At 36.4% G+C, this 26231-nt stretch overlaps 2 protein-coding genes across 2 annotated transcripts in view; one reads left to right on the top strand and one right to left on the bottom strand.

Moving 5' to 3' along the window:
* The window catches only part of ANO3 (anoctamin 3), a 529603-nt gene that overhangs the window by 441111 nt on the left and 62261 nt on the right, over positions 1–26231 (top strand). The window lies entirely within an intron of this gene.
* MUC15 (mucin 15, cell surface associated) lies at positions 760–6208 on the bottom strand. Its single transcript, XM_010592176.3, has 3 exons — positions 5473–6208; positions 3158–3307; positions 760–939 (listed from the first exon to the last, which is right to left on the bottom strand). The coding sequence occupies exons 1-3, from the start codon at positions 6170–6172 to the stop codon at positions 779–781; spliced, it is 1011 nt and encodes a 336-aa protein (XP_010590478.2). The 5' UTR covers positions 6173–6208; the 3' UTR covers positions 760–778.

Raw genomic sequence — 26231 nt, 5'->3', positions numbered from 1 at the left:
TTTTTTTAAGGTGTCCAGTTGAAATGGAAATATACACAGCCAGGTTAGAATTTCCCACCCATTAAAGTCTTTAGAGAAGCTATTCCTTTTCCAGTTAATAGCTCCCCTACCATGGCCCATTTGAATGCAAAATCATTGTCAACCTGGCAACTCCAAGGGAATGACCTGTATGTACTGATACAGAAAAGTAAAATGTACTGGAACACAGGTCTCACCATTCCTGTTACCTAATTTACCAGTAACAAGAACTCTGTACCGTATCCTCTAAGCCCTTTAAGCCAAAAAATAAAAGAATCATCCTCCCAATGTCTCCTCAGAAAACGTCAGACTTGAAGTATTGCAGTAGGACTGTAGGGGGAGCAGTGAAGAATCAACCCTTGGTTTCTGTTTTTCATTTGCTTAAAAAAAAAAGTTCCCTATCACCAACTGCTCCTTGGAAACTCTATAGGGTAGTTCTACTCTGTCCTTGTTACAGGTCTATCGTGGTAGAATCTTCTAGTTTTAGCTGATTCCATAAACATTTCCTACTAAGAAAATGTAGACCAAAATCCAAATTAAATATAGTCAATGAGTGTTTTAGCATAGCTAAAAATTGTAAGAAAAGAAACCTGTGGATGATTCACTCTCTCTGTGCTCCTGCTACTAGTCTCATGCTTTTCCCGTTCTCTTTGCCATGATCCACATGACAGTGATCTTGCAGCATCTTTTGGAAGATGGATTTGTGAGAAGGCCAGGATAGGTGAACAGTTGTTGTCTGAAGCCTTTTTTTCCCTTAATTTTATACTGAGGTACGAAGTGGAGGTATGTCATCCATAGGAATACCATCGCGTGCAAGTTCTGGGCCTTCTGGCATCGGTGAATCAATTACAGTAGGGTTGTAGTAACTAGAATTCCCAAAACTCACATCATAAGGTTCCGGTGCATTGTCTAATCGAAGAACTGAAAAAGTGACAAAATTATTTTATAGTGACAGTCTGAAAGACACAGGCTCGGGCATCTTACTGAATCTAGGAATTCTACTAGATGAGTAAGTAGGTATACTTTCTGTAGGTATTTTTTAGATACTAGTCTTGAAATTTTATATAAATAAATATTTTTCAAGTCACATTTCTTTCTGAGACTAGGAGAACAGCGTTACTTCCAAAATTTCACTATGGTTGGGCCAAAACTAAAGAAACTACCACAAAAGTATTACCGGCACTATGTATGCAAAAGTGTAGATATATGCATCATTGACTTTTGAATCTTACAATTTCAGAGACTTGTTGGCATGTTCAGAAATTTTAACTTATAGTTTAAAAAATATATTTTTAAAAAGTAAGGAGCATTAATTTTAATATTAGTGTCATTATTATACCAAGGATCTCAAGGCCTATATAGTTGAGATGCTTAAGATGGAGATGGAAGAGAGCTATTTGTTAAAGCTTATATTTTCTTCTGATATATCCAAGTTATCATTTGCTCTAGATTTTCTAATGATACAGGGGATGGTTTTGTTTCTTTTTCAATAAATAGTCAAATATTTTCAAAGGAAAACAACCATCCACAAGACATCTTCAAGTACTACAAGCAGTGGCCTTATTAGGAATTTAATTATTCAGTTAGGTATCTTCATATGTTTGCCTACCTATTCCTTAAGCCACTTGTTTTCAAACTGAACTCCCAGGAGTCTTTGGGATTTGGGAGCGGTGTCTCAAAACTGGAGTCCCTAGGTGGGTCAAATGGTTAACATGCTGAGCTGCTAACTGAAAATTTCAGGCGCCTTCGGAAGAAAGACCTTGGTGATGTACTTTTGATACTATAGCCTTTGAAAACCATATGGAGCACATTTTTACTGTGACACACATGGGGTCACCATGAGTCAGAATTGACTCAACGGCAACTAGTTTGGTTTTGGTTTTGGTCTCAAATTTATTTTGAAACATTAGAGCAGGTGGTATGGTTGAATTATTCTCTTACACCTCAATCACAACCCTTTAGAGATTGTATTAGTTTGATTATTTAGCTTTTGCATGAGGGTACAGGGAAAGACAAGATTCTGAGATTAAAGAAAAAAAAGTTTGGAAACCACTGTCATTAGAAATTGTATCCTTTAATTTTGAAGAATGCCACTTTTTTTTTTTTTTAAGTATGGATTACTAGAAGCCCATAAGCAGAATTCAGTTCAATTTAAAATTAATGGCTTTGGTTCTGAAAATGAGTAATAAATCATTCATGATCTGAGCTTATCAAAAATCAACTAAGACTTCATCAGTGAGACCCACAAGGGACATTTAACTATTTGTTATGGTGACAAGAGTCTCTTATACAAGCGAGAAAATAGTTTTTTTTTTTTTTCTGAAGATTAAAAAAGAGATGAACCAAGCATCTAAAGTTATTTAATTTCTGTTCTAATTCTGTTATTTTTCTAATTCTAATTATCTAATTCTGTTATTTTTAGCAGATGCATCTCTCTTTCATAGATACTATGATTGGTTTCTCCTATAACATAGAATGAAAAATTCCTGAATTAAGGTGTGTTGTGACTTTGTGTACCCAAATATGCAACTCTCTACTTTTTTTTTTTAGAGACTCATTAAGACGATTAATAGAGGACTGCTGTTTGTGTGTAAACTTTGGAAGAGCACCAAAGGAGAATAAATCTTTATTCAAATTAGTGTTATTAAGAGATCCAACAATGGCAAAGAATGGCTTCTCAATATTTATTAAGAAAACTGACAATTTTTTTTAATATCCCTTGCTGTCAAGTTGACTCAGACTCATAGAGACCCTATAGGACAGAGAGCGACTGGTGGGTTTGAACTGTGCCAACCTCTTGGTTAGCAGCCAAGCTCTTAATCATTGGGCCACCAGGGCTTTTTCTTAATATCATAACATTATCTTCCAATTTTATAGATATATTTTCGATTCTGGGATACTATTTAAAACAAATCTTGATGCAATAAGCAATAGTTCCAAATGGTTTTTAAATTCTACTCACTGGTCCATAATTATTTTGGTTTTGTTGTTTGACAAACAGAGGGTAAATCTGGGTAAATCTTTAGTTTCTTTTTGTCATATAAATCCCTGAACTCTTTCTAAACAATGCAACAAATATTAGCATCCTCACTTAATTAAAACCACTGTGTTCAGGTGAAGTTCTGAAAGTTGTTTTTACCTGGTTCATTTCTGTCGTCGTAAAGTCGCCGATGGGAAAATGAATTGGTTTTCCTTTTCCCACACAACAAGTAGCCAACAAGACTAAGCAACGAAGCACCCAGAATAGCACCTAAAATGGTCCCAAATACTACTCCTGTATTTCTATTCTCTAGAGAACAAATAAAAAGCAAAAAATTAATTTAGAGATAAGAAATGGAAAATAACTATTTAAATAACAAATATTACATGTGGACTTTCCGTATACCGACGTATGTTTAACAATGTTTTTAAAAATTTGATAATGGTAGTGTGTGTGTGTGTGTGTGTGTGTGTGTGTGTGTTATAAAGTACTGAGTATTTGGGATATGTTGGCAAAATATACTTCCTGGTAAACCATACTTATGATTTTTAATTGTCTTGGAATACTCATAAATCTTTGTTTTATAACTGTCTCCTCACTTATTAACATCAAGAGTACTGAAATTCCATGTGTGTACTCTATTAAGACTTAATTTTAATGTTAAAAGTTGTATTCATTAAAGTTCTTCTCAGCTCTGAATCTCTGATGAACCTTAATGATGAAATGAACTTTGAGTTGTTTCTATGAAAAGCTGATAGGAATAAGTGAGTAATAGAAAATGAATTTACAAAACCTAAAGTGAAAAGGAATTATATGGAAAAAAAAAAAAAAAAACATTTATCCTAATATAGGATATCCTGATATGGGATATTTGCAAACATGACAAATGGGCCAAAGCAGGGTATTTGCCCGCCTTGCACATCCTGAGCAGATGTATAGGTATGAGTTTAAAGGAGTCCAGAATTTCACTTGATTATCCCCTGTATTGAATATCTTATTTGAAGGCCAAGTCATCAATACATTACATTTAATTTTAAAATCAGTATCATTATTAAACCCTGAACTCATGAGAGAGGTGAGGCCTTTAGTTTTGTAGTGTTCAGTTTCCTATATATAATTTCCACATCATTATTGCTTTATTTCAGTAAATGATGATGCTATTTTAGCTTCTGAGGAATAGTGAGAAATACTAAAATTATCTCTAATACTACCAAATGGTGTCTTTGTTCAGCTTTCTGTGATTCTAATGTCCAAATATTGGGTATATTTTCTTTTCTATGTATTTTTATATTTCCAGAGAAGCTTATTACTTATGGTAGACAAGGGGTCTTTTAGGTTCTCTGATTCTACATGACCGCTCAGTTTTGTAAAATTTAAGCTTTACATTGAAGCATAGTAAAATTATCACTAAAATTTTGAGAAAAAAAAGAAAAGCACTTACTTTAGATAGAGAATAATGATAGGACAAAGCACTTAGTAATATCAATGCATATATTGAGTTTAGAGAGACAAATGAGGAACTATTTTTTTTTAATTCTTTCTAATGGAAATATAAGAATATATATGAATTAAAGGGTATGTTAAAATTAAAATATGTACATACAAAACAAATTGGTTGTGGTGCTCTAATAAAGATTAGATTTTAGAATTTTTTTTTCCAGTCCACTGACAGCAACTTTCAAACAGGAATTTGTATATATGATTTGATTTTTATTATTGTATTAAAGCTAGTGATTTCTTGGGGTAAAAAAAAATAAAGAAGTATTTAATTTAAAAACTTCAGATAAACAAAAATATGGCTTGACCTCAAAAGATAATAAAATATGATCAATGAAATATTAAATCTTGAAGGTCTTTTCCATTGTCTGGTTTAAAGCTTGATGTAATCCCCAAAGGAACAGAAAAAAATCTACATAATAAAATTTTCTTATGATAGGCAAAGGTAAATTTCATTCTGTGGTGTTCTTTAGCTACTAAATGAGAATTTAAGGAAGGTTTCCTTTCATTGAATTTGTTTTTAAATTTTTTAATATTAGAGTTTTACTCTTGTCCTGAGATTGCCATGTAATATCAGATAATACATAAATTCATTTAGTTCCATTTTTGAAACTACACACACACACAGAGTTTGGTTTTATAGTATTCCCAAAAGCATGTGGATTTCTAAAATTCAGTGAAAATTGTTACCCACTATCCCAGAACTACAACCCTGCCTCAGTTTCCTTCTCCCCTCAACCTATTCATTTTATCCCACTGTCTCTACCATGCCCCCTGATTAGTGTATGCTAATTTAAGCCTTAAAACTACTTCCAGTATTTCCAGTGAGTATTTTTTTTATCATGTTAAGAACTATCTCTGCTATTATACTGTCCTTTTTTCCCCTAAGCTTGTCACATTTTTTAAGATTTCATCTATATATCTTACTTAGAGATTCAGTTTCACACAAAAGGAAAGCGGCATCCATTTATATTTACCTTCTTGGGGATCTGCAGTATTTGGAAAGATTTTTGAACTATTGGTAAATTTTAGGGTGGGCTGTGGAGTTGTTGTTTCTTGATAGGGGGTAAACCCAGCCAAACTGTCGCTGGTTGTAGTAAGCAGAGTGGTTGGTTCCATTATCAAGGGAGTCACAGACATGTTGGTTGGTACAGGAGGCAGGATGCTAACTGTCATTGAACTGTTGTCAGGAGCATTCATGGTATCATTAGTTGAAGTATTCAAAGATGAAGTGAACTTTTCAGAAGGCACAGCAGATGGTGTGGCATTGGGAGATCCTGAGACTGGCAAAGAATGTTCATTTACAACAGCTGAGTTCCGAGGCAATTTAGAAACAAAGCCACGGACCAAGGGAGGGCTTGAGGAAAATGTGGATGCAGGTGTTAAACTTCCAGAAGAGTTGTCTGTGGACCAGTCACTGGAGAATGTTGTTTCTGCATGGGGTTTGCTTAACAGGTCCAAAACAGGGAAATTACTTGTGTTGGGATTGGAGGTTTCTCTATTTTCTCTGTCTAATTTTTCGTTTTCCAAAGGAAAAGTTTCATTTCTCATCATTGGTAAGGCTTCGGTGTTACTTTGTGTTGTACTTATTTCTGAATTTTCTTTTCCAAAGCTTCCAAATAATAGTGAACTACATAAAGTTGATATCAACAGAAATTTGGCCAAAGTCAGCATCATAGCCTTCTTTGGTGGTGGTGTTAAAGAGAACCTGAAAGAAAATAATGATTTGAATTATTAAATGAAGTAGCCTGAGTATTTTTTATGACCTATTTTTTAAAGTGATAAAAATCTAGAGACATAATGCTGAGATGATAATACCAAATTCTTTACTCCAAAAACTGGTTTTCTTTGAATCATTTATTGAAACTAGAGTTACTGAGTTCTGTGTTACATATAATATTTCTTTCTTCCTTGCTTCCTTCCAGGGAAATACTATTTAAAAAAAAAAAAAGCTTGCTGTCGAGTCAATTTTGACTCATAGCAACCCTATAAGACAGTAGAACTGCCCCATAGGGTTTCTAAAGAGCAGCTGGTGGATTCCGACTGCTGACCTTTGGGTTAGCAACCGAGCTCTTAACCACTGAGCCACCAGGACTCCAGGAAATACCATACCAAAAACTTTGTCAGGCCAGACTGAATTATTTCAAAATTCTTTTATCTTTGGACAAGTTGATTTTATATATATATGTGTGTGTGTATATATGTATATGTAGGTATCTGTGTGTGTATGTATATACTTACATATATACATACATATATGTATATATTTAAATATATATGGATCTACTAAATAATTTTTTTAATGTATATATTGGGCATGTGGAGCTGACTGCTTCAGTCTATTTAAGGAAATATTATAAGGATATCATTTGGCTTATTTATAATAAAAATGATATTACTGATTATATCCTAATTGTATCAGTTCTTTAAAGTGAGAGAGCCAGGAACTTCACTTGAAAACATTTTTTTAGCATCTAGTTTGAGTGATTTGAATTTGAAATTAACATCCCCTTGTTCATACTACTTTTCACTTCACAATGCCCTTCTTCCTATTTGATCTCAAATTAGGGAGAATTAGAAAGACTTTTAGGTTTTAGGAGGTTATTTAATCCAACTCTCTTATTTTACAAATGAAGAATATGGTTGGTGGCAGGACAGTGTTGGAAAAAAATTCCCTCAGGTAGATACAGGCAGAGTAGGGTTTTGAAGACTTAGCAATTCAAGTACATAACTCTGTTTCTTAAACAGGGAAGCACCACAAATTATAAACAGGATGGTATGGAAAAAGGTTTTGGTATTAGATTTATATAAAAACCTGGGCCTCTGTCATAAATAACTTGTGAAAAATAATCATAATAATAATCATACTGACTTATTAGTGTTGTTTTGAAGACTAAATGAGATGGTGTAGGTAGAAGCACCCTGAAAAATATCTGTCCTAAAATAAGCACTTAATAGACATTAATATCCATTCATTTTCATTAAAATAATATCTCTATATCTTACAGTTTACAAAATTCACAAATATCCCATTTGATCTTCACAAAGATTCCTTGAGACGAAAGTATAGCTTGTATTACCCTCATTTTGAGATAAAGAAACTGAAGCTCAGAGTGGCTGTATGACTTGCTCAAAGTCTCACATCCAGTAAATGGAAGAGGCAGAACTCAGAGCTACTGCCACCAACTATTTCTTGTTGTTGTTAGGTGCTGTCAAGTTGGTTCTGACTCATGGCGACCCTATGTACCACAGAATGAAATACTGCCGGGTCCTGCACCATGCTCACAATCACTGTTATGCTTGAGCCCATTGTTGCAGCCACTGTTTCAATCCATCTTGTTGAGGATCTTCCTATTTTCTGCTGACCCTGTACTTTACCAAGCATGATGTCCTCCTCCAGGGACTGATCCCTCCTGACAACATGTCCAAAGTGTGTAAGACACAGTCTCGCCATCCTTGCTTCTAAGGAGCATTCTGTTTGTACTTCTTCCAAGACAGATTTGTTCATTCTTTTGGCAGTCCACGGTATGTTCAATATTCTTCACCAACACAATTTAAAGGCATCAGTTCTTCTTTGGTCTTCCTTATTCATTGTCCAGCTTTCATATGCATCTGATGCAATTGAAAATACCATGGCTAGAGTCAGGCACACCTTAGTCTTCAAGGTGACATCTCTGCTTTTCAACACTTTAAAGCAGTCCTTTGCAACAGATTTGCCCAATGCAATGTGTCTTTTGATTTCTTGACTGATGCTTCCATGGGTGTTGATTGTGGATCCAAGGAGAATGAAATCCAACCATGTAAGTGCCAAATTTAAATTCAATTTTTTTTTAATGAAAAATCATTCTTTAAAAAAAAAAAAAAAAATCAACTATTCCTCCTCAAGTGGTCAAGCTTGAAAACTGATTTTCAGTTGAGTTGGATCTAATTTTTCTCTAAAAGCCTCCAGGCTGATGATAAAGTAGGAAGAGAGGATGTACAACTGGTATTATTAGGTTCAGTATTACTTGCTATTTCTCATGAGCTCTCCCTGAAATATCACAAATATTTTCTGCCTTGTTTGTACTGATTTTTCATTAGGTCCTGAGGAGTCTCTAAACACTAACTCTGATTATCTTCGGATTTTTAAGTGCTTTTTTCTTGCTTCATGATTTCTCACAGTGGAGCAACTTACATATATCCGTAATACATCCTGATATACTCTTATTCTTCAAAGCTTTTAGCAAACAGTTGTTACTAGAGGATTTCTAAGGTTTCTAAAATCTAGCTCGTTACTGAATTAATATTTTGCATGCCCTCTGTTTATTGCTTAAGAAAACTCTACTTAAAAAAGAAAGGCAAATGAACATACAAGAACATTCATAGCAGCATTTTCTTGAGGGTTTCCAACCTAAATGTCCAGCTGTAACAGATTGCATAATACATTGTGGGATACTTATACACTGAAAATTAACACATTAGAGCTAAAAGCAACAACATAACGAATCTCACAAACAATGTAGAACTCTAAAAGTCACTCATTTTGTGTGATTCCATATATATAAAACTCAAAAACAGGCAAAAAACAGTAATGCTAATTGCCTCCAGGAACGGCTGCCTTCATTGTCATGAGACCAGAACTGGATGGTCAATGGCTACCGTTACTGAACATTTTGATCAAAAATTCTGTAGAAGAATCCTGATCAAAAGAGGGAAAGTGCAGAACAAAATTACAAATTCTCATTGACTCCAGACTTTCTGGAGCCATGGAGGCTGGATGAACCCCTGAAACCATTGTTCCGAGACAGTTTTTAAACCTGAAACCAAATATACCCCCTGAAGTCCTAGTTTAGATTACCTAGTAAAAACCATCCACTTTGAACATTATGCTTTTTAAAGATATATATATGGGTTCAAATTGACAACAGCAACACAAAAGATGAGATCAGAAACTTAGGGGGCAGGGGGTTGATGTCAATGGGAAAGGAATGACTCAGAAAAGGAAGGTGAAAATGGTTGCACAACTCAATTAATGTAATCAATGTCTCTGAATTGTACATGTAGAAATGGTTGAATTGCTGTATGTTTTCCTGTGTATATTCTCAACAACAACAATAAAAAATAAAAACAAAACAATAATGTTCAAAGTCAAAAAAGTGGTTACTGCAAGAAGGAAGGAGATGGTGCTAACTGGGAGCGGAACAAGGAAGGGGATCCTGGGGTAATGATGATACTACTTTTCTTGCCCTATTAGTGATTACATGGGTGTTTGTTTTGTTGATAATTCTGTTTGTTTATATATCATGCACTTTTCTGTGTAACCAGTAAAATTGGGCTTATTTCCTAAAAAGTATTAAGCTAATTGCAAAATATATTATCATGTATTTATTATATCAAAGGTTTTACACATTTTCTTATTTAATTCTTACCAAACACAAACAAAAAGACAATGAGGAAGAGATTATTAACCCCATTTTACAGGTGATTAATTGATGCCAAAAGAATGTAAATAACTTGCTTAAGTTTACACAGCTAGTAACTAAGAGAGTTAGGATTCAAACTTTGGCATGTCAAGTTAAAGCTAGTAATTATTTATCTGTGTAACAGAAGTTGCAAAGAAAAACGGAATTTGGTACTCAACTATTATTTTCTTAGTACATCCCCTCCAAATTTTATAATTTTAACCAAAAAAGTCTTCTAATCCCAATTTTTAAACACTGGAAAAATACGGCTTCCTAACTTAAGTATCTCTAAAAACACACTAAATACACTTTTATGCAAATTTAAGAAAATTCCAGCAACTGTTTCTTGTGGTTTCTAGGCAAACACTTTTACCGCGTAGATGACAAATGAACAGAACCAAAACCCATTGCCATCCAGTGGATTCTGACTCATAGCGACCCTACAGGACAGAGTAGAGCTGCCCTATAGGGTTTTCAAGGAGTGGCTGATGGATTCCAACTGCTTACGTTTTAAACAGGTGCCTCACATAGTGCATTTAAATACAATTTAGTTCAAATGAAAAATATTTACATGCCCTTTTTCAGAAACATCTTTTTCCTGTGAGCTATATCAGGTTCATAGCAAACATTATAGCCTTTGAGTATCTACTGCAAGTAATCTAATTAGTTTATGAACTCTGCTTGACCTCCCCACTCCCACCCCACTTAACATTATCCTGAGGTTTGAGTTGCTTTCCCTAAAACTAGCCATTCTGGTTTTTTCTTCCTAATAAAATGGTCAACAGAGGGGTAAAAAGGTCCTTAGCTGTTCTTTTAGTTTTCTTATACTTTGGGGTGAGGAGCACGGGATTGAGCTTTCATTCCTTCCCCATAAGAAGAATCCACATATTATGAATCAACAAAGTGAGTCTTGTTGCTCCAGTTTCACCTTGTCTGTAACACTGAACTACCAAGGGGATTTCTACCCCTCGCCTCAGCTTTTGATTATAACCTGAAAAGCTAAGGCATCAATACCTCAAATGAGCTAAGCATTCTGTTACTACCTATAATTTATCTCCTAGGAAAAGGAGAGAAAAGGAAGAGAGAGAAAGGGAGGTATTTTTACAGTCCATTCAAAAATCAGTGCAACTGTGAGTAAGGCTTTTGTAAATAATGACTTATTCTTCTTGTTCTTGCATTTCAGTTGGGTACAGCTTTACTTCTGATTCCTGGCTTCAAAGAGAACCAGGTTGAACCTCTAACTAGGGTCTCTTTCATCTTAAAGTGGTAGAAATAGCCAGAAATTGAAACCATCAGCTGTTATGAACCCCAGCCCTGGAATTTTGCTGGAGCAAGGATCAGGCAATTTTTATTACACTTGACCCCATCCTGCACACTGTAAAGCAACAAAGACTAATAGAGGTAGTATACATAACACCAAATCAAACCAAGTGCCGTTGAGTCGATTCCGACTCATAGTGACCCTAAAGGACAGAGTAGAACTGCCCCATAGAGTTTCCAAGGAGCGCCTGGCGGATTCACACTGCCAACCCTCATAGGTTAACAGCTGTAGCACTTAACCACTACACCATCAGGGTTTCCATACATAATGCAGGGGACAATAAATAATATCTGTATTCTTTCTCTTTGCCTTTTTCTCTCAGGCATGCTCCGTCTACAGTGCAAATCTTTAAATTGTATACCTCCTATGTGAAGTTATACTAGATTGTGGTTGGTTTGCTTGTGTGTGCCCAAGTTCATCTGTCACCCAGGTGCATTGTGTGAGGGGAGGCAAAGGTGGGGTAAAAGAAAAGGGAACTTGTAGAGGGACAGAAAATCAGGAGAACCAGGTAAATTGTAATGAGAGCTCCTAAGGGGAATTTTTCAGGATGTAGAAGAGGATGTCACCTTGAGGACTAAGGTGTGCCTGACCAAAGCCATGGTATTTTCATTCACCTCGTATGCATGTGAAAGCTGGACAATGAATAAGGAAGCCTGAAGAAGAACTGATGCCTTTGAATTACGGTGTCGATGAAGAATATTGAATATACCATGGACTGCCAGAAGAATGAACAAATCTGTCTTGAAAGAAGTACATCCAGAATGATCCTTGGAAGCAAGGATGGTGAGACTTACTCTCATGTACTTTGGACATGTTATCAGGAGGGACCAGTCCTGGAGAAGGACATCATGCTTGGTAAAGTAGGTCAGTGAAAGAGAAGAAGACCGTCAATGAAGATGGATTGACACAGTGGCTGTGACAATGGGCTCAAACATAACGAAGATTACGAGGATGGCACAGGACTGGGCAGTGTTTTGTTCTGTTATACATGGGGTTGCTATGAGTGGGAACCAGCTTGATGGCACCTAACAACAATAACAAAAGAGAAATAAAAACCAGTTCCCATTGAGTCCATGGTTGGTGCAAATGGTTAACACACTTGGCTGCTAACCCAGAGGTTGGAGTTTGAATCCACTGAGAGGTACCTCAGAAGAAAGGCCTGGCAATCTACTTCAAAACATCAAATGTTTAAAACTCTATGGAGTACAGCTCTACTCTGACACACGTGGGGTCACCATGAGTCAGAATTGAATCCATGGCATCTGGTAACTGGTAAAACAGAGGAACAGACCTAAAATCTTTGCAAACTTTAAAAACTTCTGAGGATACAATTATTGTAAAGGGCAGAGAAAAAGAGGACGATTTCCAGCTACTTTATAATACCTTAAACACAGATCCTAAACTTTTGTATATATATTGAACTATTTTTAAAATGTTTCTAGTATTTGATAACTTTTAAAGTATACATTCAGGGTGAGTGAATTTCACTATTTTTTAAAAGCCTCTTCAGAGAGAATACACACTATTTTTTCCCCTCTCTTTGTTGTTGGCACTGAAAGATGGTTTCACATTACCACTTTTGTATGGAGAACTGCAGAAGGTAATGACCAAAACGCGCACACACAATCCTCCCCAAAGCCTGGCCATTAAATGCAGAGAACTTACACTCTCTGAGCATAATTTTGCTTTCCCTTAAAAACATAAAATCATTATTCTGCTTAGCCATCTTGCTATAACTGAGTCATACCCATTTTACACCAAAATTTAAAAATAAGGAAACGTCCTGGTTTGTATCAGTTAATCAACACATGTAAGAGAAGAGAAATACTGGTCATTCTAAACTCACTTCATATCAGAAATTTTAAATAAAAACATCAGTGTACTTACACTAAAAGCATCATATAAAAACTTGTTTCCATAGTGAAATAACTAAAGACATTGTACTGCTTTTCTCCCAGTAGTTTATCTTTTTTTGTTGTTGTTGTTATAAATCTTTGACTGACGATTAAGACAGATGAGTTTCCTTTCTCTTTGTCATGGGAAGCTGAGACTGACCTGTAGCAAGTATCTCAGGCAGAACTTGAGTGTTACTCTGAGTGGCCTTTCCAATCTTGGACAGTATTGTGCTCTCCTTAAACGAAAGAGCCACAATAGTGGAGAACATAAGGAATTATACTTCTAAAAATGCCTTTTTTTTTTTTTTTTAATAAGAAGGTTTTGAAAGGGTGAGAAGACTGCCTAGCCAGGCAAGAGGATTTTTCCTGAAAGCCTTAGGCCTAATATTTCACTTGTAATTGAAAAACAAAGAAAATTTTCCAGACAAAGGAAAACATGGCTTTCCTTTAGGAAAAAAAAAAAAAAAAATTGCAGAAGTGTGTGGACATCATTTGTATTACAAGACTTAGGTATGCAGGTAGGTATACATCATCTGTCCAGGAAATATATGTGGAATGTCACACTCCCTGCTAACTTGGGAGTACTTAGTCATAAGCTCCAATACTTAAATAATTATGTGGATGAGTGCCAGGGCTTTAGAATAAAAAATGTATTACTAAAATAAATATTCTGAACCCAAATTCCCAAGCATGGGGTTTTCAGCCCTCTATTATATTTACTGCCTTTAAGAACAGTCTCTATGGATCAAATGTTACAGAAAATAGATGAATGGGGAATCATCATCTCTTTAATAAAGGGAGTCTTTATAGTCACCGTTTGAAAATATTTTTGAGAAACTTTATACATATCTTTATTCCACGAGATATCTTTGATAGTAACTGATTTAGCCTTTTAGATTTCCAGTGAGTGTTAGACATGTGCTCATATCAAGGTAAGTAAAACGTATGTACATTTTGCCAATTTTTTAATCAAGAAAATTTCTGAAAAAGATCTGTAGAAGCTTATTCATTGTATTACAAGATTGTTTTTCCAAAGCTATCATATTGTTAATACTTAAAGAAATATTAAACCCAAATGAATCATTGAAACCTGAGTATTCAATTTATATTCATGCCACCGCTTCCACTTGAAATATTTCGAAACCTTCACTAAAATCAATCTTAAGGAAATTCTATCTTGTAATCACATACATTTAATAAGGATTTCATTTAACTCTTCAACTGGTTTCATCATGTTGAAAATTTGGCAGTAATTCTTAAAGTTAACTCAATTAAAAGTGCAGATTCTTATTTGGAAGGAAAATTACTTAATGAAACAACTACCTGACTTTACAAGGCTCTCCGTAGTTACTTGCCAGACAGTTCTGTCAAAAGTTGAGGCTGCTTCGATTCTTCTTTTGGTTAATAAATTGGAGAAAGAGAGGGAGAATCCAAAGCAACCCAGCACACATACACACACTTACCTTCAGGTCTAGGAGGTGTTTACGCACAGGAACTGAAATATCAGGGTTGATCCTGATACCAGCTGACCTGACAGCTGTCCTGGTCAGAACCAGTCTGCTGTACATTAGCGAGAACAGGTGGGTTAAATGTGACAGTGTTACACTGAGCTGGAAGGTGCCAGAGAAACAAAATTAGGTGGGCTTGGCTGTATCTTGCTTGTGTAATAGAGCACCCAAGAACCTGACTGACCTGCTTCTCAACTGTCAGCAGTAAGGTATCACCTCACAGAGTTCTTTAAAAAAAAAAAAAAAAACCCAACCCTCCAGCTTTCATAGGTTGATCCCTTTAACTTTAAAAACCAAAAAACGAAACCCATTGCCGTCAAGTCGATTCAGAGGCTAGTTCTCTTCAGTGGTGGTAAAACAAGGGGCATCCATTTCTTGACTGGTAGTCAGAGGTGAAACCCCAAGGGAGAAAAGAACAGAGGTTTTGTTAAACCCCCCTTTTGTATCAGGAATTTCTGACAGATCCCGGGTTCCCCCTTTGCAGGTGAGAAAACCAAAGTGAGCCATGCCCTGCGCCTGTTGCTGTATGCCCAGAGTTGTTCTCCTGACACAAAAATATCTTCCTTTCTCATAGCAGTTGTCCTATGCACGTGCTTAAGAGCAAACAGAGAAAATGTAGTGGAGTTTGTAGTGAGGGATCCTGTCTGCAGGCCATGGAAGTGGTTTTATAAAAAGTCGAATTTAGCACGGAGTGAATTAATCTATACTGGGATCCTTGAAAAGGCTGTGAACCATTAAGTTAGAAATAATCACCGGGACAGAGATCAGGTTTCTTGCTGAATTTCAGGAGTTTGGGGAGTAACTGGGACCTGTGGGAGAAAGGCCACATGATCCTGACTTGTCCTGGGAGCCTTCGAAATTAAGTAGTTTCATCCAGTGTTCTCTTCGTGTTTACTCTCGATTTAGAAGGTGGAGAGTTTCAGAGCCCCAGTAATGCTTGGTTAAATGCTCGAGTTGAATAACAACCTGGCACACTTCCCTCTCTTCCTTTCATGGCTTATGAAAGCGAGAAGAGTGAAACTGCTCTTTCTGGAATTTCCTGCACATCAATATTTGGGGACTGGCGCCAAGGGTCTGTTCAACTCAGTAAGCCCGGGGTTCATACTTGGTTTCTGTTGTGCAAGAAGATACGTTTCCAACTGTTGAGAGAAAAACGAAACTTCAGCAAAAGTGCGGAAGCTAGTAAGCTTCAAATTGAAAGCAAAGAATCTGCCCAGTTAATTGGCCCTAGGAGAGGGCAGGGTAATTCTATAGCTTAAAATTTTCTGAAGCCCAAAGGGTCCTTGAGAATGTGATTAAAAATTAAACCAACCCCTAAAAAAGCATTCACTCAAAGGATGTATAAGCTATATTTGCACTGGTATGAAGAGAGACAAGTTTAATCAACTTCTTACAAAGCAAGTGGTTTAACAGAACTCAATTGGTCATTTTCAAATTAACCTATCACTAGAAAAAAATCCAATTTAAGAAATATTATTTTAGTATCTGTACTTTGAGAATTGTGTATGAGTTGTGCAGGATTCAGTGTTCCATACGCTTAGAAATTTTTCTAGGTATGTGTAAGAATATCTTTACCCCTTTCTAAATTGACTGTAGTAATTATGGCCTATACAGGCATGGAAATTACAAGGCACTTTTGCTGCAACTCCTTGATTGTTTTTACTTCATAACAGTCAAAGCTAATTTCCCATGATCCTCTTTCCTGAGGATACTAACTGTGGCCTCCGAATCCTTTCCATCATTAACTTCTAGACAACCATAACCAGTTGTTTAGAACTAACCCTAGAGATAAACCCTATCTGTCCTGTCATGAGTACTTCTGAAAATAAAGTCGTAAAATTAAAATGATGTGTAAATTTTATGTCTTGTTTGTTATTTAGCTCACTTAGTAGTAATCAAAAACCTTTGTGTAGTTACCTGAGTGGAAAAGCAGTTTCTTGACAAACAAGTTTCAATGAAATATACTTCCTGGCCTATACTGTATTCTAGGTAAAACCAATCCCATTTCAGACCTTACTTCCCCAGAGGTATTTAACAATAAGGGACAAACACCTAGCAATTTCATTAGTCAAACCAGTTGAGATGATCAGTGAGAATGCTTATATAATTTCCTTTTGTACTTACCTACTATAGTGCCTTTCATGTGATACTGTTCAATTGCTTAATTCCTATTAATAAGTCTCACAATACATATTGGAAGAAGAAATACCTCCTCTTGGTCTGAGATGGCTGAACTACTCATAAGTGGAGTTTCCACAGGATGAAGGCGCTTTTCTGTCACTAATGAATCTGAAAACAAAATCAGAAAATGAATTGAGACCATACCTTTGATAAAATCAAAACATCGCCCTGGATTCAAAATGGCATCTTTTTTACAAACCCTATAGCATCACAAGGGAAACCCTGGTGGCCTAGTGGTTAAGAGCTGCTAACCGAAAGGTCAGAAGTTCAAATCCACCAGGCCTTCCTTGGAAACTCTATGGGGCAGTTGTACTCTGTCCTATAGGGTCACTATGAGTCAGAATAGACTCAAGTGCAATGGTTTTTTTGTTTGTTTTTTTTTTTTCCATAGCATCACATACCTGATACTGTTGTGATACCCCCTACTTAACAAAGGGCATTGCCCTAGAATTTCCTTAGCATCGAAATGGAACTTTTAAATCTTTCTATGAAGTTATAATCACATGAAGAAGAGCATATTATACCTGAGAGGTTTAAAATTAACATTACCGAAAGAATTTGGCCTTTGTTTTTGGTTCCTGAGAGAGAACTCTAAAGCCTTAGAATTTCCTGAAAAATTGAGATGCCTTTGTTATTTATAGGTCTACAGTCCACAATTCAGTGTCTATGCTAATAAGGTGACTCAGGTGCAAGTGACTGGGCCAGAAAGACCACCAACTCAAATCAGCCAAAGTCAGGGAAGGCTTGGGGCATGACCAATCAATTATGTTTATGTAAAGAAACTCCAATAAAGGCTCTGGGCACCGAAGTTCCATGGCTTTCCTGGTTAGTGAAAAACATCAATGCATGTAGGGAGGTAGTGAGTCTGTTTTTGGGACGTGGAAACTCTGTGATGGGAACCCTCCCAGATTTCTCCCTTTACATCTCTTTGTTTTTATCTTTTTTGCCATAATAAAACAATAATCATAAGTATAGTACTTTATGTGAGTACTGCGATTCATTCTAAGGAATTATTGAACTCAAGAGAGTAGTGCAAACCAGCAGACCAGAGGTGGGGTGCCCTGGGGAACCCCTGAACTTATTGCAGGTATCCTGAGGTGTCAGTGGGAACCCCCAAATTTGTGGCCAGCAGTTCAGGAGTGAGGAGCTCTAAGGACTCCCACACTTGTAATTGATATCTCAAAGGGCTAGTGGAAAACCTTGATTTTATAGTCAGCAGATCAGAAGTGAGAATGTTGTGGGGACCCTCCACCTTGAAGTTTTGGGTGGAACTGGCAGCCTAGAGGACTTTACTCTTTATCATGTGAAGTCTGACCTAGCTCATGGTAGTTCATGTCAGAGGAAGAAGTGCTGCATGTACAACTGGTTGTCAGAGGAGCAGTGGTACAAAGAGGAACAGAAGTGATAATAGGTTGATACTGATTTTGATTTCCACTCAGTTTGGTGTCAGAAAAGTGGTATTAGAATTTTCTTCACAATGCCATATGACTTAACAGTTAAAAAAGGTAGAATTGTATGCTAAAAGATTACTGGCATTCATGAGAAGCATCCTTCTATTCTTTTCTAGCAAAATATTGAATTAAATTAAATGTTATAATCCCAAAATTATGTTCCATCAATTTCCATTTTATGTATAAAGAATATCATTGAAGTACCTTCAGGTAATATAATCATAATGTTATTTATATTATTATTAATCATATATTCCTTTGTTGCCTAATATATCCATATCTATTAAAAAAAAAAAAAAACCTGTTGCCACCAAGTCGATTCTGATTCACAGCGACCCTATAGAACAGAGTAAAACTGCCCCAAATAGTTTCCAAGGAGTGCCTGGTGGATTCGAACCGCTGACTTTTTGGTTAGCAGCCATAGCACTTAACCACTATGCCACCAGGGTTTCCTCCATATCCATAGGGGGAGACAAAAGATGAATCCAATTTATATCCTGTTTCAAACTCATAACCTTCTGTCAATGCATTTAACCTATGGAAACAGATTTCCTACGTGATCCTCAACCCTGACTTCGTATCAGAAATAGTCACAGAGCTTTAAAAAGATCCATATGCCCAGGTTCAACTCTGGGTATGTGCATTTTGTTGATGTTTGTTTTAAATTCTGCAAGTGTTCTGATGAGCAGCCAGGTGTAAGAACTGGTGTAATAGATGTGTGTGTGTGTGTGTTTATGACATAATCCATATTAAAGCAGAGGATGGAGATATTTTTGAGATTACACATTCCCCTGCCCCTCACATTTTCAGATGTCACCAGATATAGAAATGAAAATAACCCTGTTGCCAAATAATATTGCTGCTTTGTTTAAAAAAAAAAAAAAGGAAAGAAATATTGAAGAGCTTTTGCCAAATAGCTGACTCAAAAACATTTCTGTAGAACAACTCATTTTAGGTTGGGGATCACCTACCTATATTTGCTTCCATAGTGTTTTCAGACATGTACATGTGATCTCAGTGAATCCATGTAATCTAATCTGTAGCCCTGAGGTTACTTGCAATTAGTACATCTGGAATCAAAATTAAGTAAAGAAAAGCTTACCTTCCACCCTGGTTTGTTAAAACTTGCTTGCTAAGCTTACCTCTGTGTTAATGTGGAAGGACATAAGAAGTGTAACTGGAAAATGTTCTCTGTGGTTCAATTTGATTACTTCCTATACGCATGTCCTTCCCACTCTACCCATTATACCCAACTCATCTATCTTCAAGACCTAGCTCAGATGCTACCTCTTCCATAATAATAATTATTATTATTTATATTAACCTTTATATTTTATAGAGCATTTTCCCATAATTCACATTTAGTCCAAAATGTTATTGTGCTAGGTAATTTGTAGTTATTCCTATTTTAGATACAAACCTCTGTTTAGAGATATTTTGTTATTTAGCAAGATCATACAGTATTTATGGAGTAAAGCAAGGACTAGAACCTAAGTCAGCTTAAGTCATTTCCCATTTTTTGTCATTCTCCTATTTTCTTTTACTTTCCCTACCAACTCTCTATTCGCAAAAGTTGGAAACATTCCCAACTGTAATTTACCCAACACTCTATCTCCACTTTCTCTTGGCATTTTCCCTGCTAGAATAAAAGCACCTTCAAGGTAGGCTTTGTCTGATTTATTCACAGAACATGGAGGATAAGACTATGCTTAAGAGGATTAATAATAATAAAGGCAAACATTTATCATGCTGCTTATTATGGTGAATGGTATGCAAGCAACCTTTCATCTCATCCTCACAAAAACCTCATAGGCAGGCATTATCGTTGTGAACGTTGTTGTTGGGTGCTGTGGAGTGGATTCCAACTCATAGCCATCCTTTGTACAACAGAACAAAACACTGACTCATCACATGCCATCCTCACAGTTGTCGTTATGCTTGAGCACATTGTTGCAGCCACTGTGTCATTCCATCTCATTGAAGGTCTTCCTCTTTTTAGCTGAGCCTCCACTTACCAAGCATGTTGTCCTCCTCCAGGGACTGGTCCCTCCTGATAACATGTCCAGGGTAGGTGAGACGAAGTCTTGCCATCATTGCTTCTAAGGAGCATTCTGGCTATACTTCTTCCAAGACAGATTGGTTTGTTCTTTTGGCAGTCCATGGTATAGTCAATATTTTTTGCCAACACCTAATTCAAAGGCATCAGTTCTTCTTTGTCTTCCTTATTCATTGTCCAGCTTTCACATGTACGTGAGGTGAATGAAAATACTATGGCTTGGGTTAGGCTCACTTTGGTACTCAAAGTGATATCTTTGCTTTGGAACACTTTAAAGAGATTTTTTGCAACAGATTTGCCCAATGCAATATATCGTTTTACTTCTTGACTACTGTTTCCATACATGTTTATTGTGAATCCAAGTAAAATGAAATCCTTGACAGCTTCAGGAGCCCTGGTAGTGTAGTGGTTATGAGCTCGATGGCTAACCAAAAGTTTGGCAGTTCAGATCCACCAGTCACTCCTTGGAAACCCTATGGGGCGGTTCTACTCTGTCCTATAGGATCGCTACAAGTTGGAATTTACTTGATAGCAGTGAGTTTGGTTTTGACAACTTCAATATTTTCCTATCATGATGTTGCTTATTTGTCCAGTTGTCAGGTTTTTTTTTTTTCTTTATGTTGAAGTGTAATCCATACTGAAGGCTTTAGTCTTTGATCTTCATCTGTAAGTGCTCCGACTCCTCTTCAAGGTTGTGTCATCTGCATATAGCAGATTGTTAACAAGTGTTCCTCCAATCCTGATGCCACATTCTTCTTCATATAGTCCAGCTTCTCGGATTATTTGCTCAGCATACAAATTAAGTAAGTATGATGAAAGGGTACAACCCTGGTGCACACCTTTCCTGATTTTAAACCATACAGTATTACCTTATTCTTTTCGAATGACTACCTCTTGGTCTAGGTACAGGTTCCTCATGAGCACAATTAAGTGTTCTGGAATTCCCGTTCTTTGCAGTGATATACAGAATTTGTCATGATCCACACAGTCGAATGACTTTGCATAGTCAATAAGACAAAAGTAAACATCTTTCTGGTATTCTCTGCTTGCAGCCAAAATCCATCTGACATCAGCAATGATATCCCTTGTTCTACATTCTCTTCTGAATCCGGCTTGAATTTCTGGCAGTTTTCTGTGGTTGTACTGCTGCAACTGCTTTTGAATTATCTTTAGCAAAATTTTACTTGCTTGTGATATTAATGATATCTTTTGATAATTTCCACATTCTGTTGTATCACTTTTCTTCAGAATGGGCACAAATATGGATCTCTTCATATTTGGCCAGGTAGCTGCCTTCCAAATTTCTTGGCATAGATGAGTGGGTGCTTTTAGCCTTGCGTCTGTTTGTCGAAACATCTCAATTGGTATTCCGTCAATTCCTAGAGCCTTATTTTTCACCAATGCCTTCAGTGCAGCTTGAACTTCTTCCTTCAATATCATCGGTTCTTGATCACATGCTACCTCCTGAAATGGTTGAATGTCGACCCATTATCCACATTATATATTTAAAAAAAAATTATATATTACATAGGAGAAAATCGATACTTTAAATTTTTGAAATGATAAGCTCAAAATCACCAGATAGCAATTAGGGGAGCCAATTGAAAACACTGAAGTCAATCCTAACCCAACCTAAAACCTTTCCCTTAATCCTTATAAACAACACTTTAGTAAATATGTGACTAATTGGGGAAAAAAAGGATGAATAATACTAATGTATCAAACATGGCAATGTGGATTTATTCACTTTACCCAGAGATTGGTAAAAATTTACCCTCCACCAGAGAGACCTTACTAACAGTAGGCTGTAGGAGTCATTGCCATTGGTTTTTATTTCTGTTCCAAACTCTTACTATTGATTAAAGACATGAAAGCGGTATTTAACACAGTTTTAGATGACAGCTTGCCAGGAGAGATGATTACTCTGAAAATATATAATCACAGAGAGCACACCATTCTAGATCATTTGCAGGACATTGATTGACCTGGAGTAATCAATAATGAAAATGTCTCAGGAGTTAGGAAGATGTGGGAGATGATTTCAAAGGCAATACCCATGACTCTAACAATATAGGAGCCAGAGGTTTGAGGGGTGTTGTGGCAATTTTGGGCTTCTTGAAGGCATCATGTAAGGAGGACTAGGAGGTACAATGATATTAGTCCTAATGAACACAATTGTGAGTTATAACAGCAAGGAAAGGTGTGTTTGTAGGATATTGGAGTGGGGGCATCTTGCCAAGATGGAGAGTTCTGGGCTTCCTCTAGATTCCTGCTGATAGAAGAAGAGTTTTGCAATGAACCCTCTTATTCTTAGACTCCGAGAACCTCTGCAAACTGTCAAATGACAGCCTGCTGAGGAATAATACTACTCTTCAGCAAGTATGGGACATTCTACAGTGCCGCGGTACCATAACTGATTCACTCATGTATGATGAATGGCATATACTATTACACAAGTTTTCTGCTATCCAAATCCTGATCTCATTATAAAGTCTAATCCCTTTAGATAACTGTTGCTGGGTGTATCAACCACATAATCTATGTTTATATGAACACAACTTATTAAATGAAGTTATAACCAGACATCAATATAATTAAATGGCAAAACCAGTAGATTGATAATATTATGAATTACTTTGTCGCCTTTATGAAAAAAATCCAAGTGATTTATTAATGCTTTCTAAATAAATAAATAAAGGCATGTAATCAGAAAATCCTAGCATATCTAATTTAACTTTTTTTCTAGTTAGAAATGTTATAGTAAGTAAAGAATAACCTCAGCAGCAACAGTACTCAAAGGGTATTTACTGAGTGTTCTCCGCACTGAACCATGACCTAGAGAAAGGGCAGAGTGAAGAGAAAGATGCCTAGGCTAAGTCTGTGTGCTCTGGAGAAGAATCTTGATTTGTTCCTTGACTCAAAAGCAGGGGTAGAAGGAAAAGGGAACGTATTCATGGCCCAAAGGGGATTTTGAAATCAAATTCAAGGTCAGCAAATAATGGTAGCGGTTTTCTCATCCACTGAGGACTAACCCATTGCTGTCAAGTGGACTCTGACTCATAGTGACCCTATAGAATAGAGTAGAACTGCCCCATAGAGTTTCCAAGGCATGAGTGGTGGATTCAAACCGCTAACCTTTTGGTTAGCAGCGGAACGCTTAACCACTGTGCCACAAGGGCTCCTACAAGCCATTTAAACCCTTTGAAACAAACAGAGTAAACATGTTCCTTTTGATGAGTGCAACAGTTCCTAGAAGCTCTTAGCTACAGAAAAGAAAGATACTTTGGGGCAGGATCAGGAGAGAATCCTTAATGGACAACACTCAGAGTTGTTTGAATCTCCTCCTTGGAATGAGCACTTTAAGCCAGTACAGCTCCCACAGGTGTCAGAGTGAAATGGGGTCCAGAGTCAAGCTTGTCTGGGGGCAAGTTCATTATCCTTTCTCCATTTTATTATTCATGCCAGTAAAATATCAATAAAATACTGTCTTGCACATGAGGCTCTTGTGAGGATTTAATGGGGTAACACATGTAAAGAGTTTAAGCAGGATGTTTGGCTAAACAGACAGTATTTGCATGCATGTATTGATGCGTTATAGCTAGTGATGAGGAGGGGATATAGAATTTTTGAGGCCGTCTTTAAGAAAAAGAATACGAAGGTATGATATACAAAACTAGGTACAAAAGTAACCATTTATTTAGAATGAGAGAAATAATAAATTTACAATTTCAAAAAGCTCCAAAATAGAAAACGCAAACTACAGAAAAGTAACATTATTTTAATTAACTGTGTGACATGTCTTTAAAATACTTTTTGTCTTATATATTTTGTCTGCAATTTTTGATCAACTCTTCATGTGATATATAAAAAATGTGTTGCATAGAAAATATAGAAAATAATTCTATCTTTCCTCTAAAATGGTTAATTGAAGATTTCCTTTTGTTATTGATAGTTTAGAAAAGTTTATTTCAGCTTCACGATTTGTTATTGCTAACATATGCGTTTTTGAGATTATTTAAATTTGCAAAGAATCTCTAGCTTTCATTTATGTATTGAAATTTTTTATTTTTAAATAATATTTTATTGCGTTTTCAGTGAAGTTTACACAGCAGTTTAGGCTCCCATTCAACAATTTCTACACCAATTATCCAGTGATATTGATTACATTGTTCCCAATGTTCACAATTTGTGAACGGTCTCAATATTTCCTCTCTGGATGCTCCATTTCATGTGCTAAAAGCTTCTGACAGTTTCTTAAAGTAGTTTTGGGCCTCATATATTTCAAATCTTATATCTCTTCCATTATCAGTGCTGGACATATTTATTTATATTTCATATAACATAATGCTGCTTGTGTGTAGCTTCTTATCTCTAAATGAATTTTCCTAGAAAAAATATACCCACCCAGTGCCGTCGAGTCGATTCCGACTCATAGCGACCCTAGAGGACAGAATAGAACCGCCCCATAGAGTTTCCAAGGAGCGCCTGGCTGATATGTTGATTCTAATTCCAGAAACGAGTGAAGATTTGCAGTCATAGGGTTTAAATGATGACCTTATCAAGTTCCCAGAACCTAGTTGTTTGTGTTTTGTTTATTATTTAATGCTTTCAGGGAGGGAGAAGGAGAGGAGAAATATTGTTAAGTAAAGAGTGGGAGAGTGAGAACGTGAGTGAGTGAGAGAGAAACAGAGAATTTGTGTCCTGAGACAAAGAGGAAATTTAGTAAGACAAGCAGGTCTTGACTAACCAGTTCCAGGTGAGGCTCTCTGTGTTAAGGATAGTTCAGTCAAAATGTTCCAAATTAGCTGCTTCACACTGAATAGATTTTTTATATCTCTGTCTACTCTACAGTTGTATAATGAGTTCTATTTTTTGCATTTCTGTAAGGTGTAAACTAAAAAACCATTGATTTTCCTCAGGCATTGACATTAAAATGCTCCACATTCATGGTCCTTCCGCTGAATGGAGAACCTGTTTAACAAGGTTTCTAGTTCTACCTCATGTCTAGTGATGTTGCAATGCTGCGTGGGGGTGGGGAAAGCACATTATACCGGAGGATGTTGCTGAAAATAAATTGGGGCAACGGAGGAAAGTCTTAGTAGCACTTGGGTGCTCTCCAAATTAGCAACCTCAGAGCTGTTGCTCTGACAAAATGTTGTTTCAGCTGGGCCGGCTATTTAGAAGCTTTGACCTCTTCTGATGAAAACAATACTTGGAATTCTTTTTTGTTCTCCACACTCAGGCATATTTCATTTCACTTGTGCTTGAAATGTGTTTCTGTCCTCTGTCCCCCATATCAGCTTCTACCAGAAAGTACAGTGAAGCAGTTTTCAAACCGTTTAAGCAATAAGTGTTTTTTTTTCAATAAATTTGAACTTGATTGTTAGGTATGAAAAATAAAGAAGTGGCTTCTGTGGTGTGGGGTCCTCTTTCTTCCCACGTTTCAAATAAGATTCCCTGGAGCATAATTTAAAAATAATGGAAGGAGCCTTAGACAAGGAATCACAATCATTGGAATAATTTCATTGAATTAAGAAACATTTATTGAACATGTTCAGTGTGGCAAGCAAGAAAACGCCCAGTAAAACAAACGAACGAACAAAAAGACATTTTAAAAACTTATCTTTGAATGTAATTAAATGTTGTAGATGCAGGTTTCTGGAAAAGGTTAATGATAAGCCTTAACCTCTCTGGACCTTGGATTCTGTAAACTTGAAATAAGTAACTTGGAACAAACAGCATGCAGAATTTAACCACTTTTCCATGCATGGCTCTATTAATCTGTTATTCTGTGTTATTAACTTTTGATGACAAAGGAAAGCTGTCAGAAGTGGAGAGCAGACGAAAGTACAAAGACTGGATGCTGCATGTATTGAATTTTTT

Source organism: Loxodonta africana, chromosome 7 (assembly GCF_030014295.1).
Source record: "Loxodonta africana isolate mLoxAfr1 chromosome 7, mLoxAfr1.hap2, whole genome shotgun sequence".
NCBI classification, from domain to species: Eukaryota; Metazoa; Chordata; class Mammalia; order Proboscidea; family Elephantidae; genus Loxodonta; species Loxodonta africana.
The sequence above is the reverse complement of the archived record's forward strand: the minus strand, read 5'-3'. Positions and strand labels throughout refer to the sequence as shown.

Excerpts from the sequence above, each read along its gene's own strand:
- MUC15 (XM_010592176.3), bottom strand. The coding sequence starts at position 6,172 with ATGATGCTGACTTTGGCCAAATTTCTGTTGATATCAACTTTATGTAGT. Across the intron at positions 3,308-5,472 it reads TACTGCAGATCCCCAAGAAG|AGAATAGAAATACAGGAGTA; the intron begins GTAAATATAAAT and ends TTTGTTCTCTAG. Across the intron at positions 940-3,157 it reads CGACGACAGAAATGAACCAG|TTCTTCGATTAGACAATGCA; the intron begins GTAAAAACAACT and ends TCACTTTTTCAG.